Here is an 18600-nt window from a genome sequence, read left to right on the forward strand (position 1 = left end):
TTGTGTAGTTTACTGGGCTCCTGAGCCAGCCTTCCCACTTGGGAACAGCCTTTCTTTTATTGCTACATTCTTTTCTGTTGAGTCAAATGGAGGAATGGTTTTTTTTCCTTGACATTCTCAACCAGGAAAGAAAGTCCATAGGTAAAAGTAGAGCTAAGTCTGCCTCAGGGTGATTTCTGGGGTGCTTGTGGCTGGTGGGGAGCCAGCCTCTTGGGCCATTTATTCTCTACTGGGTGGAGATAATGTGCTAAAGGTCTCTGCTTACTTGTCCTCCTGCTTCTTCTTCTCTCTTTCTGTCTTGGGCTTCCAGTCTCCATGCCGTAAACAGACCCAGCAGGACCTTCCTGTAGTGGGCCCAGCTAAGACTCCACTCTCCATGTTCCAGCCTCTGTCTGTGACTGGGTGGGTAAGTTTGGCAAGCCTGCCAAAGAACTGCCAGAGGACTCAGCTGCCATCACTTTCGGGAGAAGGAAAGCAAGCTCACAGCTTCCGATTCCAGCTATATTATACTGCAATCCATCAATAAAACTGATTTTAACCCTCTTCTGGCCATTGTGTTATCTATCTACTGAGAAATGGTGGTTCATATTTAGGATCTCGAACTCCAATGTTATAATCAAGGAAGGAGTGGGGAGTGGGTTTACATCCGGGCCTCGGGCATCACAGGACATCTGACATTGACCTGAGTGCTCACAGGACTCACTAATGAGAGAGAGTTTGGAGGAAGGAGGGACCCGGAGGGGGAAAAAACTAGGAGAAAATGAAATGTACTTAATACCTGACTTATATAACTGTAGGCCCTCTGTACATTACCTGTACAATAAAAATTAAAATAAATACAGAGTGGGAGAAGATGTCCCTCAGTTGATGAGTGGATCAACAAGTTGTGGTATTTGTACACAATGGAATTCTATGCTGCTGTCAGAAAGAATGACATCACCCCATTTGTTAGGAAATGGAAAGACTTAGAAAAAGTCATATTAAGTGAAGTAAGCCAGACTCAAAGGAACTTAGGCTCAATGGTTTCCCTCATTCGTCATAATCAGTAGAAACCTTGGGCTCTACTAGCAGAGATCTGCAATAGAGCAAAATCTTGATACATAAGGCCATATAATGTGAAGCTAATTGAAAGGACCTCCAGGATATTGAAACAAAAGCCATATAATGAATAATTGTTGTCCTTAATGTACGATGTTGTCTCTCATCTCCTTTGCTATCCCTTGGTTATCTCATATTGGTATAGTATCTCACTTTGTTATCTGATATATTGAATTTATTTGTATTTGGATATTTGAAATTTGATAGGGAAGGGGGGAAAACCAAGACGGGAGGGGTGTGTGTGGGGGGAGGGAAATGGGTACCAAGACATGTGAAAGGGTATCAATGTATGTGAATTAATGCACCTTCTATCTGGCAAATATCATGTAACCCTTTTACTAATTACAATAAAAACAAAAAGGAAAAAAAATTAAAATAAAATAGCAGAATAGAATAGAAGATGGCCATACAGCCCTATTTGTACCCTTAGTAGAAATTATACCAAATAGCTATTTGGCAAGGGAACCAAAGCCATGTTATCCTGATTATAAAAGGAAAGTCTCCACGCTTTCCTGTGTTTCTGTATTCATTTCGCTACTTCTCCCAAGAAATGAGCTGAAAGCGGATGTAACAATTGCTGTCAACTGGAGTCTCCTGAAAAGAATCTTTCCATAGAGAGGATTAGGTAGCTTCCTGTGCTTAACAGTGCTAGACCTGGCTCAGAGGGTCTACTATGAACTTTTTAATTAATTTGCTTTATTGTTATTATAGAGGTACAGAGGATTTACAATTACATGATACAGAGAAATATGGGCAGATTATTAGTTTATAGTCATAGATTTCCTACTTGTTATCAGTCAGATTAAAATTTACTAAAATGAATTATGTTTTTGGCATGAGATTATAAATGACAGAGAAAATAATTTTAAGTGAAACTACTGCCACACACTAAATTATTTTTGCCATTAGCAATGCTCAATTTCTTGTTTAATGGTGTAGAAAAGATAAAAGTGACCTACACTGCTTTTACTCCTGCACTCCTGAATCTGACCTTTAGAATCACATTTTGTAATAAACTTAGCTGTGAACAACTGATTCACACTGAAGACAACCAAGTCTAAGTTTCAAAGAAAGCCAGCTTGGTCATTTGTAATGAGAAGGGCCAGTTTTCTAGACAACTGTTGGATGCCAGAGGCCGCTTTAATGAACATTAGCTACAATGTAAAGCAAGCACTGTCAGTGAGTACAAGGAACACTGCTAGGAGGTATGCCACCGACAGTCCTGGAAGAGTTTTACAAATTTGGGGGCCTAGAGGCTAGCAATCTGATTACAACCTTTTTTCTTCAGTCTACCTCCGAATTAAGACTATATTCCATCCCCCATAAGCTAAGATACAGCCATTTCCTGACAGGGTTAATGGAATTTCAATGAGAAATAAACTGTATTGCTTCCAGACCTTGGACTAGGTGTAAACCTCTGTCATTGATGTCAACACCCACAGTGACCTTTAAACCACAATGTGAGGACTTTAGAGATGCTTGGTAACTTGTGCCCTTGTATGACTCAAAGCTGGATTCATCTTGGACTGTAACTTGAGCAACAAAGCCTTAGCTGGGTAATTTCCAGGTCAGTGGCTGTCAGCATTCCTTTCTTCCAGTATTCATTCGGCTACTTATTCCAAGAAATGAAAATAGAGCTGAAAAGCAGGTGTAACAATTGCTCAAATTGGAGTCTCCTGGAGAGAATCTTTCCATAGAGAGCATTAGGTAGCTTCCTGTGCTTAATAGTGCTGGACCTGGGTCAGAGGGTCTACTATGGATATTTTTATTAATTTACTTTATTATTATAGAGGTAATATACAGAGGGATTACAATTACATGAGTCAGGTAATGAGTATATTTCCTTTTGTACAGTGTCTTCTGTTTGCTAGCTCTTTCCCAGTTCCTCCCTCCTGTCTCCATCCACAAGTCGGATAGTTCATTTTCATCAGTGCCCAATGAGTTCCACTGCTGAAGTTTTTCATCTTTTTTCACTCTGTCTCTGTATCTTCCCGCCAGCCCTTCTGAAGATAAACACTTGAATACACTATATAAAAGGAAGACAAAATCATCAAATATAAAGGTTGTGGGCCAGGGCTTTGGCATAGTAGTAGAGTGCTTGCCTAGCATGCATGAAGTCCCAGATTCGATTCCTTGGTACCACATACATAGAAAAAGCCAGAAATGGTGCTGAGGCTCAAGTGGTAGAGCTCCAGCCTTGAGAAAATCCAAGGACAGTGCTCAAACCTTGAGTTCAAGCCCAGGACTGGCAATAAATAAATAAATAAATAAATAAATAAAGGCTGTAAATTAAAAAACAAAAGATAAAAAGAAAAGAAAGGTCTCTTGTTTCCATAACTTGGAGTTCTTTTCAGTATTATTTTATATAAGTATAAATAAGCACTTAGGCATTGTGACTTTGTATTTCTCTCCAAAGAGTATCTTCTTCTGGTCTCCCTGGGTGTATCTAAAATCTTGTATAATTTATCATATTAGGGTGCATTTTAGACTAATGTCCACATATCAAGAGAACATGCTCCATTTTTCTCTGAGCTTTACTTCTCTTAACATAACTTGTTCTAGTTCCATTCATTTCCCTGAAAACAACATTTTATTCTTTCTAATTTATTGTGTAAAATTCTATTGTGTATGGGTACCCCATTTTGGGGATCCACTCACCTATTGTGGGGCATCTGGGCTGTTTCTATTACTATGGATTCTTATTAGAAGAATTCTGCCCACTTCTTTTCAGAGGCTTAATTGGAAATGAACACAAGAGAATCCAAGGCAAAAATCACTCAATTCAAGGCTTGTTTTAAGAACACATTACCTGGGCCCCTGCTCTCAGAATGCCTGGTGTGTAGCTGAGGCTGTAGGGGAATCATAGATGCTACTTACATCAGAACATGAGCCCAAATTATTGACAATGGTGGCAGCCCATGCTAGCCCCGCGACTGCAATAGAACTTAGGGAAGAATGCTAGCTTGCCCAGTAGTCTCTGGATTCCATCCCTGAAGCATGTGCAAACATATGAAACCTCCAGGTCTGAGTGCTGGGACAGGAACCACCACTGATTTGGGAGTAAATTTTCTCATTATTATGAAATAAAAATGCATGCAAAGATGTTTGCAATAACGAATATCAAGGAGTTTCTATGGGTTAATTTTCCTTGTAATTGGGGGATAATGTTAGAATTCACAAACACTAGTTAGATAGTAATCATGAAATCATTTTTTCTTATTGCAAAACAAGGTTTGGGAAATGTCAGAGGAACATTAAAATGGTATTATATAAATGATTATTTAAAACAAAATTTAGATTTACAAAAATTAATTCTTAAAAAATTATTTCCAAAGAATATATTCTGCAAGAATTTTAATACATCTCTGGATATATTTATATCCCAGATCAATTTTCAGATATATACCAATGTTATTAATATGTATATATTCTTTTATTTTTCTGCTGGTTCTGGGACTTGAACTCAGGGCATTGTGCTCTTAAGTAGCTTTTTTTGCTCAAGGCTAGAGTTCTACAACATTAGTCACACCCCACTCACTTCCAACTTTTTGCTGGCTAATTGGAGATACAAATTTCATGGATTTTTTTCTACTCTGAACCTTGATTCTGAGGTCTCAGCCTCCTGATAAGCTAATATTATAGATGGAGACCCATGGTTAATTAATTTTTGTTGTTATTGTTTAGCAGTCAGACCTCTGGATATTGGTTGTGTGATATGGCTCCATGAGTTAGAAAAGTGACATGAAAGACCTCAGAAATGTAGTCCAACTATCTGCAAGTATTTTTTTCCTATTGGCACTTTCAGGAGGCTCTGAACAGACCTGTTAACCTCCCTTCTTTTCCTCTTCTTAGGTTAGTTTTTTCAGGCAGTTGTAAGTCTTCCTGAAGCATTATTTTTTTTTCTTCTTTCTTCTTCTTTTCTTTTTTTTTTTTCTTTTTTTGCCAGTCCTGGGCTTGAGCTCAGGGCCTGAGCACTGTCCTTGGACTTTCTCAAGGCTAGAGCTCTACCACTTGAGCCTCAGCACCACTTCTGACTTTTTTCTATGTATGCGGTACTGAGGAATCGAACCCGGGTCTTCATGCATGCTAGGCAAGCACTTTAACCACTAGGCCAAACTCCCGGCCCTCTTCTTTTCTTTTCTTTTTTTTTTTTTTTTTTGGCCAGTGTTGGGGCTTTAATTCAGGGCCTAGGCACTGTCCTTGAACACATTTTGCTCAAAGCTAGCACTCTGCCACTTGAGCCACAGCGCCATTTCCAGCTTCTTCTGTGTATGTGGAATCGAACCCAGGGCTTCGTGCATGCTAGGTAAGGATATTATCAGTAGGCCATGCTCCCGGCCTCCTCTTCTTTTTCTCTTTCCTTTCTTCTTTCCCTCTTTCTTTTCCTCCTTCTATTTTCTCTTCCTTTCCTTTCTTCTCTCTTTCCCTTCTCCATTCCCTCCCTTTCTCTTTTGCTCCTTCTCTCACTCCTCCTTCTTTCTTTCCTTTGTTCTTTCCTGCATTTTTGTCTTCTGTCTTTAAAAAAGAATAGCCTTATCCTATTGTGTATCCCCTCAAATCCATGGCATGCCACTTAAAAAAAAGAAAATTGAAAGGAGTTAAATGGAAATTGCCTGTGATCTTACCTCCCAGGAATAACCAATGTTAAGTTTAGACTTGTATTGCTTCTGAATGAAACAATGTTAAATTCTTCAGCCTCCAGTAAAGAGATTGAGCAGAGGACCTCACAGAATGTTCTCTGCATAGTTTGTCACAATGAAACATAGCCCATCTGTTATTATCTGTCATTATCCTAAGCTTTCTGCCTTCCAGTCTGCCTTTGCAATGGCAATTCAGAGCTTTCATTTGGGGAAGACCTTCGTTCACTGGCAGCATGACATTTCTCTCCTCAGATGTTCAGGAATCTAAGTTGGCTGCAAGCCTCTAATTCTTCATACACAGATTTGGAATCCTGCCTCCGATCAGCTGTTGGCCATGGCAGAGGCCTCTTGGCAGGGTCCCTTGTTTTGGCTCAAGTACATTCAGAGTCAGCTTCCCCCCGCCACCACCACTGTTGAATTTTGGCTTCTGTAAATGGCATGGATTATCAGATCTCTGGCACCAGCCCACAGATCCTGCCAGAGGTTTAGGCTTCCAAAAATTTGGCCTGTAATATCCAGATCAAATTTAAATTAGGCGAAGAATGAATTCCAAATGGATCAAAGATGAAGTAAAAGCAGAGACACTGAACACTTTACAAGAAGGAAGAAGAGGGGCTCCTTGGCACAGGTCAAAATTTTCTTAATAAAGGCCCAGAAACACAACAAATTAAAGAAAGTTTGGACAAATGGAACTGCATTAAACTGCAGAGCTTCTAGATGGTAAAGGACATAGCTAGCAAGTTAAATAGAAAGCCCACAGAGCGGGAGAAGATATTCACTAACCATACAACAGACAAGGGCCTCTCATCTAAAACATATGTATAGCTCGAAAAATCAAATGTCTCAAAAGTAAATCCTCAAAAGAAACAACCATCCCATTAAAGGGTGGTCTAAAGACTTACAGAGAGACTTCTCTGAAGAAAAGATAAGAATGGCCTATAAACACATGAAGAAACACTCGACATCTCTGGCCATAAAAGAAATGCAAATCAAAACAACTTTGAGATTCCACCTCACTCCAGTTAGAATGGCCAGGATCAAGAAAACTAATAACAACAAATGCTGGCAGGGATGTGGCCAGGAGGGATCACCACTACACTGTTGGTGGGAGTGCAAACTCGTTCAACCACTATGGAAAGCAGTATGGCAGTTCCTAAAAAGACTAAACATAGAGCTCCCCTATGACCCAGCAGTTCCACTACTTGGCATTTACCCAACCATCCAGAAACTAGGGCATACTAAATCCACCATCACAACAATATTCATTGCAGCACTATTTACCATAGCAAAGATATGGAACCAACCCAGATGTCCCACAGTTGATGAGTGGATCAAGAAGATATGGTATTTATATACAATGGAATTCTATGTTGCCATCAGAAAGACATCACTCTATTTGTAAGAAAATGGGAAGACTTGGAAAAAAAATCATACTAAGTGAAGTAAGCCAGACCCAAAGGAATAGCAATGATTTCGCTCATTTGTAATAATTAATACACATCTAGGTCTCTCCTAGCAGAGGATCACAATAGCTCAAAAGCTATGTACATATGACCATATAGGATGAGGCTAAGCAAAACAAACTCCAGTATATGGAAACAAGAGGTTTATCTTTGTGATTGTTTTTTTTTTAATGTACTATGGGAAGCTATTTCTTTTCTCCTTTTTTCCCCTTATCTCATGTGTTTACTGTATCTGGCTTTGTTACCTGGCATGTTGTTTATACATTTATTTGTTTATTTGAAATAAGAAAAGGAAGGGGAGGAAACAAGATGATTGGGAGGGGGAGGGGTAGGGAAAGGAGGAGAAAAACATGAGAAGGCATGTCAATGTTTAAGAAGTACATTTGTCAGTACTTGACAAATGCAACTGTAACCCCTTTATACATTACTCTGACAATGAAATACAATAATAAAGAAATTATAAAATAAAACAATTTAAATTAGGTGAGAAATGCTCTTTTTCCTTGGAGACCACTTAAAATGCCCTTTGCTGCTCCCCCAACAATTCAGGTAATTTAACCTTAGCTAAATCCTTTTGATATGCTAATTTCAGCTTAAATGAAAGGGCCTAGGGCAGGGAGTTTTGCTTAGTGGTAGAGGGCTTGTCTAACATGCACAAAGACTCAGGTTTGATTTCTCAGTACCATATATATAGAAAAATCTAGAAGTGGTGCTGTGGCTCAAGTGGTAGAGCGCCTGTGTCCTTCTGGTAGAAAACTACATAAATGATACCTTCATCAGCTTCATCAGTTCCCCAAGCAAGAAGAAGACATGTGCTCTATCCCATTCAATGTTTCTTTCTATCTAAGGAGGGTTGGTTTTCTTTGATTTCAATGCTTTTTCTTGATTAAGGTTTTCCATCTGTGTTTCTAGCAGAACAAAAATCCCCCTTAATTGTATTTTATTGTAAAGGTGATTACAAAGAGGACACAGTTACATAAGTAAGGTAATGAGAACATTTGGTTTTGAACCGTGTTATCCTCTCCTTTGTTTTCTCCTGTTTTCCCTCCTCCTGAACTCCCCTCCTCTCCAAATTGTAAGGTTCATTTCTAACATACTGTCTAGCGAATATCCCTGTTGCACTGTCTTACCCTTTTGTCTCACTGTTTCTGTGATTCCCTTTCTCTTCCCCAAATTACACAGACTTATATACAAGATGAAGGGTATGGAAATCATAAACAGTGACCACAGGGAATAAACCAGAGGAGAAAAAAAACAACCCCTAAAACAGAAGAAATAACTACAAACCGTGCACTAAAGTGCCCAACAACTTGTATCATTTTGCCTCACAAAAGCCTCTCCTGCAAGTGAGGTCATAGTTGCTCTAGATTGAGTTTCTCAAAGTCGGGGCCGGGAGTTCGGCCTAGGGGTAGAGTGCTTGCCTAGCATGCACGAAGACCCTGGTTCGATTCCTCGGTACCACATACATAGAAAAAAGCCAGAAGTGGTGCTGAGACTCAAGTGGTAGAGCTCTAGCCTTGAGAAAGTCCAAGGACAGTGCTCAGGCCCTGAGCTCAAGCCCAGGACTGGCAAAAAAAAAAAAAGTTTCTCAAAGTATGGTCAGCAGATCAGTTAGGAGAAATAGTCCATGGGAATAAATGTGAGCAATACTTAATATTGTAAGCTTAACCTTACACACACATTAATTTGCCAAAATTCTGAACATGGATCTCATTGAACAAAGCAGTAGACACTTATTTGACAGTGGAAAACAACATTGTAATCTACCTATTTGGTCCTTTCTCAGCCCCCTAACCTCTGTTTGGCAATAAGTTTCTAGTACTTATTACTAGAGACCACAGATTATTCCATTCTGGTGAGCAGAGCTTCCCCTAAGCTTCTAAGAAGGGCTGTGAAAATACTACAGGCATCAATGTTATGGTCATGAGGATTATACTGTGTGGAAGATCGTGAGTGTAAAGGGGGGTCTAACTTCAGCCTCATATTGCCTCCAGAAATAGGCAGATACAGCTTATGAGGCCCTCGAGACCTGGCCAGCAAAATCCCGGGTCTCCATATCAGTCCTGAAATCCCATCAGATCATCCAGTAACAGAGAAGACTCACAGGGCTCACAGAAATGGAATGGCTCCATAAACTCCACTTTCAGGTGAGACAAAATTCACTAGATTCCTCCTGGGGAATGATTCGGAATATATGACAAGGTTGCCCCCTAGTGGTCAACTGGCAAATAGCAAGGATACTCCCAAGGAACTGAGTGAGTGCCATGTTTCCACCTTAAATACCACCCATCCTATCCCCAGCCACCGGGGAGGAAATAGGACTGTCAAATGATTTCTGAAGGTATCATGTTTGTCCTGGCAATAATAGATATTTGCACAATAGAAATCCTTTTTCTTGTAATACATGGCAGAGATCATTAATGACAGAGACAAAAGGGGCGTAGCTAGCTCTAAAATCAGCAGCATTCAGAGAGATTGACAGAGAGAGAGAAGATAAATGATAACTGAATTCAAGAATCAAGGATAGAAATATAACCACCGTACATGAAGGACTGAGATCACCAGGCCAGATCATGAGCAAGAACCTGGAGACACTGGGCTTCCTGAAAGCCTCCCGTATGTGTGGTGCCAAGTCATTAAAACATAAGACAGATTCTTTCCTAGGAAGATAAGTTAGGCAGCAACAGAGTCTTTGTAATGGAATCTATTCCACACAAACCCTTCCCCCCCCCAATTAAGCAGAACCTACTGTTCTGTTTCTGAGCCCACTCTTGTGTTTCTGGTGCTTGCACGATGCCTTCTCAGTTTTAAATACACAAAAGCACTTCCAGTCCACCTGACAGGTGTGTGAAGGGGCTGGTGATAAACAGTCCCTCATCATTCCAGCTCCTAACTTAATGTGGAAGTGTAAAGTCCCTATGCTTCATTTAGAAAGCAAGAAGAGAATAGTTTCCTATCTGTGAGAATCTCTCTCTCTCTCTCTCTCTCTCTCTCTCTCTCTCTCTCTCTCTCTCTCACACACACACACACACACACACACATACACAATATACACTCTCTTCCTATCATGATATAAAGTAAAGCTGGATAAAATATCTTGCTGGTGTCTCATGCCTGGAACTGTTAACTACTCGGTAGGCTGGGATTTGAGCGTCACAGTTTGAAGCTGATCTGGGCAGCATTTTTAAGTAGCGTTAGGACATGCAGAATAAAATAATGGGTGAAAGGCTGAAATAAAAGGAGGAACTTGACTCTGATTTGAAAATGCTAGGTAGCTTTGACAAAGGGTGTATGTGTGTAAGTCATTATGGTTTGTTATTGAAAATAATTTACATTTATAGTTTATGTTATTGAAAATAAGTCGTAAGTCCTATAAGACGATCACTAAATGAGTAAAGTGATACTTATATGTTTTTTTGTTTTGTTTTGTTTTTGCCGGTCGTGGGGCTCAAACGCAGGGCCTAGGCACTGGCTCCTGAGCTGCTTTTTGTTCAAGGCTAGCACTGTATGACTTGAGCCACAGACCTACTTCCAGCTTTTTCTGTTTATGTGGTTAGGCAGGCACTCTACCATGAAGCCACGTTCCCAGCCCCAAGTTACATGTTTTAATACTTATTTTGGTTTTGCAAATGCTGACAATGAATTATTAGGCTTAATTATCTGTTAAGATATCTGAAGAGTACAGGCTCAAAGAAACAAAATGTGTATTCAATAATCTTTAGACTAAATAGAAATGTAAAAGAACTAGTCTCTGGAATAGTTCTAGAGAAGAATAGAAGAGTGTTCTCTAAAAGAGAGTGGGACATGATGTCCTGAGAGTGAAAATGTTTAAAAGCAAAATTTCCAAACTTTCAAGGTATGGCATGCAAGTCAAGGTTACAAACAGTTAGAAGTGTTCAGGTAATAACTTGGTCATAGATGAACAACTCAGAAAGTTCCCTGGGTAAATGCACAACAGGAGGATATACACAAGACTTGGAAGTGGAGCAATAGCATGGGCTGGGAGGGCGGAGCTGTGGGCAATCCCTCTTCACACTGCCCCTCCCCCACCCTCAGAAGCCTCTGTGACTCTGCCTTGCACTGTGATGCAGCCCAGGGGGTATTGATGAGCCCCTGCCCTGTAGGGGCTCAGATGCCTCAGGCAGCCATAAGATCCAGAACATGGAAAATGGTTTCTCTTTTCTGAAGAGTCATATTGAGTCATGGCTGAGCTTTGGCTCACTTCTCTTAAATGGAGACCCCAGGGTCACCTTTCTAAGTGCCTTGTGGTTTCTACTCCTATGTCTGTGCTACCGGTTATTGAAACCTCCATCACCAAAACTCCTGAAAAAGGACATCCAACAGGTAAGGAAATAGGAGAGAATCCCCCAGAGATTCTTTTGGGTTTCCCATCTCTAGCTTGACATCACTGAATGAATGAGTCAGTCTATCTTACAGAGATCTAAGAGAAAGTCCGAAAAGAAGACAAAGCACCCATGTCATAGGGCGTGCTGCCTGGCATGGAGGACTTACGGAGGATTAAAGTTTCCATCTGAAATCCATAGACCACCTCTCTGTGTTGGAGGGTCTTAGAGAAAGGGCTTACATGGTGACACTGTGGCTCTCATTTGTTTAGTGATGTGAAGAACAGTGGCTCCTAACATTTGGTCCTGGGTGCCCCTGTACCATCACCAGGCTTTTCTTCCTGTTGAGATGGTCACGAGAGCAGCGCTGACCTCTTGAGATCCTCTGAGCAGAGCCTGGCACCGGAGTTATGCCCACAGTTCAGAATCCTCTGAGGGGGAGTACAGTGTGGGGAGTGCAGTGTGGCTGTTGGCTGCAGATTCTATGCCCTCCTCTAGCAGAGGACCTCTAGCCCAAAACCCCAGTGATAAGACCTTCTTTAAGAAGACAAAGTAAACATACTTGATCATCTTTAGAAGCTAATAAAAGGAAGAATCAGGGCCTGGAATTTGGCCTAGTGGTAGAGTGCTTGCCTAGCATGCATGAAGGCCCAGGTTCGATTCCTTGGTACCACTATATGGAAAAAAGCTGGAAATGGTGCTGTAGCTCAAATGGTAGAGTACTAACCTTGAGAAATGTCCAAGGACAGTGCTCAGGCCCTGAGTTCAAGCCCCACAACTGGCGAAAAATAATAAAAAAATAAAAGGAAGAATCAAATCTGAATTTAATGTGGAGACATCTTATTATTGAATAATGCTTAGCAGAAATCGCTACAAAGAGGAGCAATAGAAATGAGTCCTGAGACCTCATTCTTTTCTTTTTGCTCTCAATGACAGGGAATAATGAAGAGGAAGAGGAGGAGAGCATTTCGAGGTACGTTGTTTTCCTATCTGATTTAAGCTCACCAAAAATGATTTTTGTCAGAACAGAGGGTGCACCGTCTCTTTCAATATGGATATTAGATCCAAATAATGCATGACTCAATACTAACATACTCCAGCTCATTGACATGAATTTGGAGATATAAATATGTCTAGATAGACATACAAGTTTATGATGGGATATATATTCTATAGACATATCTATGCCATAAAAAACACTCAGCTTAATTTAATTATGTTCCTAAATTTATGTGTCAGTGGTTGCATGTAGAGATTCCTTTTTTGCATACTTGTTTATACAACATGACATTTGAAATATGATGTAAAACCTCAGTGTTAATAAACATTTAAAAAAATGCCTTTTGTCATTCTCTTGTTCTCATAGTTTCTCAGGACATTAGCTACTAGGCTACTAGGTTTCTCTCAGAAAATGAGCCCTCCAAGGAGAGGCTCACAGAAAGGCAGACCAGACACACAGCTCAGAGTCCATACTCTGCCAACCATGAGCATGAGGCAGTTCTACACCCAGGCAGTGGGTTCTGCTCACTAGGGGGCCAGGTGATATGTCAAGCCACAACTTCAGTGTCCAGGCATTGTGGAGAGCATTACTCCTGGGTGCTCAGATTTATGTCTGAGGTAACCACTGGCTTCAGGGCTTCACATGGTGGATTTGTGCATCACATGGGATGAGGTAGAAGATATTTTATACATGATGCTAGCTTCATATGAACCTTCTTAATGAAGGAAACTGATCATTTGACTTTGTCTACTCATATTTGGGGATTTTAGCATTTATATCCTAGAGATTGATAGGATTCTTATGTTCCTACTTTTGTTACATGTAATCCATTGTCCTGGTTTTCCAGATCGGAGAAGTCACCGGGAAGAAGTAGAGGAAGGGAGGAAGCTTCTTTCTATTCTGAAAAGGTGATTATGATTTCCCATTCTATTCTGATCTCTGTGTCCTGGGGATGAAGTGCCACCCATCTCAGTCATGGGAGGGATAGCCAGAAAAGGTATGTGAAGCAAGGTTCTGGGGAGAAGCTCTAGTCTGTGTTGAGAGGTCCTAGATGTTAGAGAACATGAAGAAAGTAGCCGGCAGCCCAACAACCACGGGGTCAGTGGGCCCGCTCATCCTTGTGCTAATCATAGATACAGCTTGGTCCCTTCTGTCTCCTGCAGCCCCCTGAACCTACAACATGATACCACCCACTTTCGGCAACTGCTCTGCCCTGACCCTTTCTGTGAGGTATGCAACAGAACAACTGCTGAGGTCAGTCGTCTGCTCTCCCAGGCATACCTGAAGGAAACTGCATGTGCTCTGTCCCCATCCGCTTCCCCAGCTCCCATGAAAAAGTCATCATCTCTGACTACTGCTCTTTCAGCAATTCCTTCAGAACAACTGATCCGAGCCCCTACGCCTACCTTTTCTGTACCCTCACCAAACCAAGACATTCCCTTGAAGGACTTCAGTTCATCCTCACCACTGGAAGAGTCTGAACCATCCAAACCAATTTCTCAGACAGAGATCAAATTCCCAGTGGACCCCTCACCATCTGAGCAACTTGCCTTAATTTCCCCTCCCCTAGCACATCCTACTCAGGGAGGAGAACTTGTTCTCCAACAAGTTTGCCCTTTGTCTACTGTGGACAGCCCTGATAGGTTGTCCACCTGTGACTCAACAATGAGAGACCCTAACTCTTCCAGCTTAGAGGTGTCAGGATTCTCCTGCAGTGAGCCTATTGTGAAAAACACACTCTCTTCCGATTTGGTAGAACATAAGGCCAGGCAGAATTGTCTTGACCTTCATTCTTCTGAGGCCTCTGCAGGAGATAGCACTCCAACCTACTATGTAGAACCTTGTAACCTCTCATTTGTTGGACTTGATGTCCTTAAATTCCTGGAATCACAAATTAAGAAGAGAGAAGGCTTATTGATGTGGAAAGAAAGGGAAAACAAAATTGCTTCCTTTTCAAAACATGATACGCTATTGAGTTCTGTAGGGAAAGTGTTAGGGTCTGTTGCTGAGGAGCAGGACCTGGCAGTTTCCCTTCCATTTGGGATGGCCAAAGGCAAGCAAGAGGAGCTACACAAGTACGTGCAGGCCCCAGGTCCAAATCCCTATGAGGACCACTCACGACAAAAATCATCTGCTAAGCACTTCTGGGGCCTCCCATCACTACACAGTGAGTCCCTGAGCCCTGCTGTTGTTGCCTTAGGTGACTGTACCCTAAAACTTGTCTTCTTTAATATAATCTCCAACGTCGCCACAGCCCATGAATCCCCCATCTTCCCTAACCCTAAACCTTTGCCATTATCTGATATCCAGTCTCAAGTCTTACCTGAAACCTTGTGCCAAGATCTTCCAATGTCCCAGGCCCAGGCCCAGGCCCAGTTTCAATCTCCACTTCCAGTCCTACCACCTTCTCTCTTACCCCAGGTTAGGGCCTGTGGAGTCTGTTTTCATGGACCACAGAGTGAGACACAGATCCTTACAACCTCTGAAATTCATCACATGGAACATAATATACTGCGGAAAAAGCAAGAGAATGTGTGGGGTTTACCCTCTGTGGTCCGGGGATCTCAGGAAGACTTTTGTTCTCCAGCTCCACAACTTTCATTGGCCAGACAATATTCCCAGGCCAATGTTACAGTGTCCATCCTTCCTGGTGATTTCCCCCTCACCAGTGAACTGCGGCAAAAACTAGAGCATCACCTTCGAAAGAGGCTCATCCAGCACCGCTGGGGCCTGCCACACAGGATGCAAGAGTCTCTGTCATGGATAAGTCCTAGGACAGACATTCCCCAGGGCTCTAGGGCAGACATTCCCCAGAGCTCTGAGTCTAAGAGCAGTCAGGGATTCTCATGGTTTTCCTCCCTGAAATGTCAGAGCAGCACACATCCAAACCTTGAATCTATTGAACCGGAAAGCGTTGACGAGAAGAACTCAGAAATACCTCTGCTAGAAGAGGAAGTGGGGAAGGAACAGGGATACAGTCCAGAGATTGGCCCCACAGACCATCTATCCAGTGATTCAGAGGGTGATTCTCATAGTAGTTCAGGATCTGACTCAGAGTCAAGCCCAGAAAGTTACACAGAGAGTATGTCAAGGAATACTGTAAATACCTCACTGAGTCATAAACAACTCAAAGATGCCCTGGAAAAACACTGGGACAAGAAATTTGCAGAAATCAGTAAAGGTCAGATTCCTGGCACTGCAACTGGTTCACTGATGTTCAACAACATGCAATTTCCCTCCCGGGAAAAATCCCCTAGCCAAATGAAACAGACGGCACTGGAACCGTTAATGGGGGTGGAGAGCAGCTTGAGCATACCCCCCAACATTTCCTTCCATGATTCCAGCAAGCAAACTATTTTGGAAGACCGTATTAAGTTTTTCTATATGAAGATGATGCATGGTCTTCTCCAGAAAATCCGTGAAACCGTAGAAATTGTTAATGAAAAAGAAAATCCATACCAGGCCTGTTCCAACTTGAAACTTCCCTCCCCATCCAGTTCCATTTCTGGGGAGGATTCTCAACTTAGTTTCTCTCAGCCTCTTAGCAAAAATTTTGATAGTGAAGAGAAGATAAGATCAACAAATTCAACCTACGTCGTAGATTTTCCTGATCCTGATGCCTTACCTGAAAATAAACAAGAGGAAGGATCCCAACCACTCCGTGTTGTAGATTTTCCTGATCCTGATGTCTTACCTGAAAATAAACAAGTGGAAGGATCCCAACCACACCGTGATATGAAGCATGATCCTGTAGATCTTCACAAAATGGATAGAAATTATCCTTTGCTTTGCCAAACACAAAACATCACCAACAAAGCCATTCAGAAAGTAAAAATAAGGTCAACTGAAGCTGTATCTGAGCCACTGAGTAAGAGAGAAATTTCTGATAAAAGGGTAAAACCACCTCAGGAAAAAAGCATGAGGTTGGGAAATATTTCCATGGCTAGCACAGAAAAATCTAGGGAGCTATCTAAGGTGGAGGATCTCTGTTTTTATCAATCACAAGCCAGTACCACCTTAAAGGTCAGCAAGTGCAAGAGCTCCCTAAGGACAGATGTTGATATGAGAAATGTGGAAACGGCACTGACTACTCAATGTCCCTTAAAGGGAACATTGGGTCCCCGTGGTCCTGATCTCCCAGACTTAAAATATCAACTTTTTGATGAGTTGAAATTGAAAATGGAGAGCAGAAAGAAAGGAAAGGCCCAGGGTCTTCAGGATGACCAGCCTCTGGAGTCAGATAACTTGAAAAACCCGAGTTTGTTTACTTTTGACTCTGGTGATTCCAGTGGGGATGTGGCAACTTCCCATGTGCTACATGCTCTACAGGACAAGTCAAAGATCAGCAGGGAGCAGGCACAGAAGCCTTGCACCACCAGTGACCTCCACAAGAGCCGAGGCAAGAATTTGCCACAAGTTAAGAAGGGCATGAGCCCTGCAACACCCAAATCAAGGGACTTTGGTGGAGGAGATACAGGGCTGGCACCATCACAACCCAGAAAGCAGACCCAGCATCCTCAAGAGAAAGCAAAGGAGAGGCCTGGGACAAAATCCTCCCACCCACTGTCACAGAAGGTACGGCCTCCTCATGAAAACCGCTTCAGAACCCACATGAAGCAGTTTTTTCAGTGGCTTAGTATAGGTAAAAACAGTAAAGGACAAAGTTCCCTGGGAAAGGGCAGTTCTCCATCTGTGCAAGCCAGAAGCCTAGGTAAAGGGAGAGCTGCTATTCCAGCCAACACTGAACATCAGAAAGTCCCCAGAGACACTGGGAAAGTCCCAGGGGTGAAAGGAGTGCAGAGGCATGGAGTAGATACTATGTGCTCCCCAGGACCCTTTTTGTCTTCCGTGAAGTCTGGGAAAACTCAACAGAAGGCAGAAAAGCAAACCCAGACAGATCATATTCAGGGCCAGAACCTCAACGAGAAAGCTTCCTGCTCTAGCGTGTCATGTGTCAAGTCCAGGATGCAAGAAGCTGCTTGTCCTGGTCAGAGTAACCTTGAGAAGAACAGGAAGGGCACAGGCTGGCATGGAGAGCCAACAAATGTGCTATTTGCTAACCACAGGCATCTCACAGCCATGGCACACAGGGAGCTAGTACTCCATGGCAGACCCACCTGCAAACGTCAAATGCATCAGGTGCCTCCGGCTGCCCCTTCCATTCCTAATGGCAGTGTGTTGGAAAATGTTTCCCTATTGAAAGAGAAAATCTTCATCATTCTCCGGGACAAAAGTTCTCCTCCCTCAACGTAATTCATTTCCTTTCCCCCAATAAACCTTCAACACATTGCCTTATTTTCACCTGCAATAAATGTTCTGACAGTAGTTCTGCCTTTTGCATCTTGTGCATATGAGTTTTGTGTAACTCATGGCTGGTACTTAGGACTAGGGAGCAGTTTGTTCTTACTGATTTTCTCTGTTGTCTTTGATGAGTTGATTGTTGGAGCCCTTGCTGAGAAATCAATGACTAGAATCCAAAAATCTCCTTCCCTACCTAATAAAGCTTATTTTCCATCTTCCGATATAGTAGGGAAGAATTAGCATATCTGTACAAGGGATTGAATGCAAGTATGTGTTTCAGAACAACTTTACTCTCTGTGTGTGTGTGTGTGTGTGTGTGTGTGTGTGTGTGTGTGTGTGTGTGTGTGTGTGTGTGGGTCCTGGGGCTTAAACTCAGGGCCTGAGCAATGTCCTTAAACTTTTCCTGAAGGCTAGTGTTCCATTAGAGTCACAGCTACATTTCTGGCTTTTTTTGGTAGTTAATTAGAGATAAGAGTCTCATGGAGCTGGCTTGTTTCTGTACCTAGATACTCAAGAAGCTGAGATCTGAGAAGATAGTTCAAAGCCAGCCCAGGCAAGAAAATTTAAGACTTGTATCTCCAATTAACGACCAGAAAACCAGAAGTAGAGCTGTGGCTCAAAATGGTAGAGTATTAGCCTCGAACAAAAAAATCTCAGGAATTGTTATTCATTCTGACTTTGTTACCTAGTACATTGTATACAAGTTTGTTTATTTGAAATAGGAAAGGGCAGGGGAGAAAACAAGAGGATTGGGA

The 18600-nt window shown here is 42.0% G+C and overlaps 2 protein-coding genes and 1 long non-coding RNA gene across 5 annotated transcripts in view; 2 read left to right on the forward strand and 1 right to left on the reverse strand.

Moving 5' to 3' along the window:
* Positions 1-543, forward strand: part of Frmd3 (FERM domain containing 3) — a 281531-nt gene extending 280988 nt beyond the window's left edge. For 2 of the 3 annotated variants that reach the window (XM_090329478.1, XM_090329481.1), the window contains one exon: positions 311-543. In XM_090329478.1, the coding sequence (XP_090185604.1) occupies positions 311-526 (216 nt within the window). In that variant the 3' untranslated portion in view covers positions 527-543. The remainder of the gene's footprint in view (positions 1-310) is intronic. The other variant, XM_090329480.1, reaches the window with a different exon arrangement.
* Positions 544-2920: 2377 nt separating this feature from the next.
* Positions 2921-18600, reverse strand: part of LOC150064792 (uncharacterized) — a 37850-nt gene continuing 22170 nt past the window's right edge. The window contains exon 2 of the long non-coding RNA XR_016534832.1: positions 2921-3124. This is a non-coding gene — a long non-coding RNA (uncharacterized LOC150064792). The remainder of the gene's footprint in view (positions 3125-18600) is intronic.
* LOC150064793 (spermatogenesis-associated protein 31D3-like) lies at positions 11346-17797 on the forward strand. The gene is made up of 4 exons (XM_090329016.1): positions 11346-11545; positions 12481-12517; positions 13596-16141; positions 16652-17797. The coding sequence occupies exons 1-4, from the start codon at positions 11363-11365 to the stop codon at positions 17795-17797; spliced, it is 3912 nt and encodes a 1303-aa protein (XP_090185142.1). The 5' UTR covers positions 11346-11362.

Source organism: Megascapheus bottae, chromosome 3 (genome assembly GCF_031878675.1).
Source record: "Megascapheus bottae isolate mThoBot1 chromosome 3, mThoBot2.hap1, whole genome shotgun sequence".
Taxonomy (NCBI): Eukaryota; Metazoa; Chordata; class Mammalia; order Rodentia; family Geomyidae; genus Megascapheus; species Megascapheus bottae.

What these genes read in the sequence shown, in the direction of transcription:
- LOC150064793 (XM_090329016.1), top strand. Translation starts at nt 11,363, where the DNA reads ATGGAAAATGGTTTCTCTTTTCTGAAGAGTCATATTGAGTCATGGCTG. An exon ending in TGAAAAAGGACATCCAACAG is followed by an intron (nt 11,546 to 12,480) that starts GTAAGGAAATAG and finishes TCTCAATGACAG; the next exon opens with GGAATAATGAAGAGGAAGAG. An exon ending in CAACAAATTCAACCTACGTC is followed by an intron (nt 16,142 to 16,651) that starts GTAGATTTTCCT and finishes TGTCCCTTAAAG; the next exon opens with GGAACATTGGGTCCCCGTGG.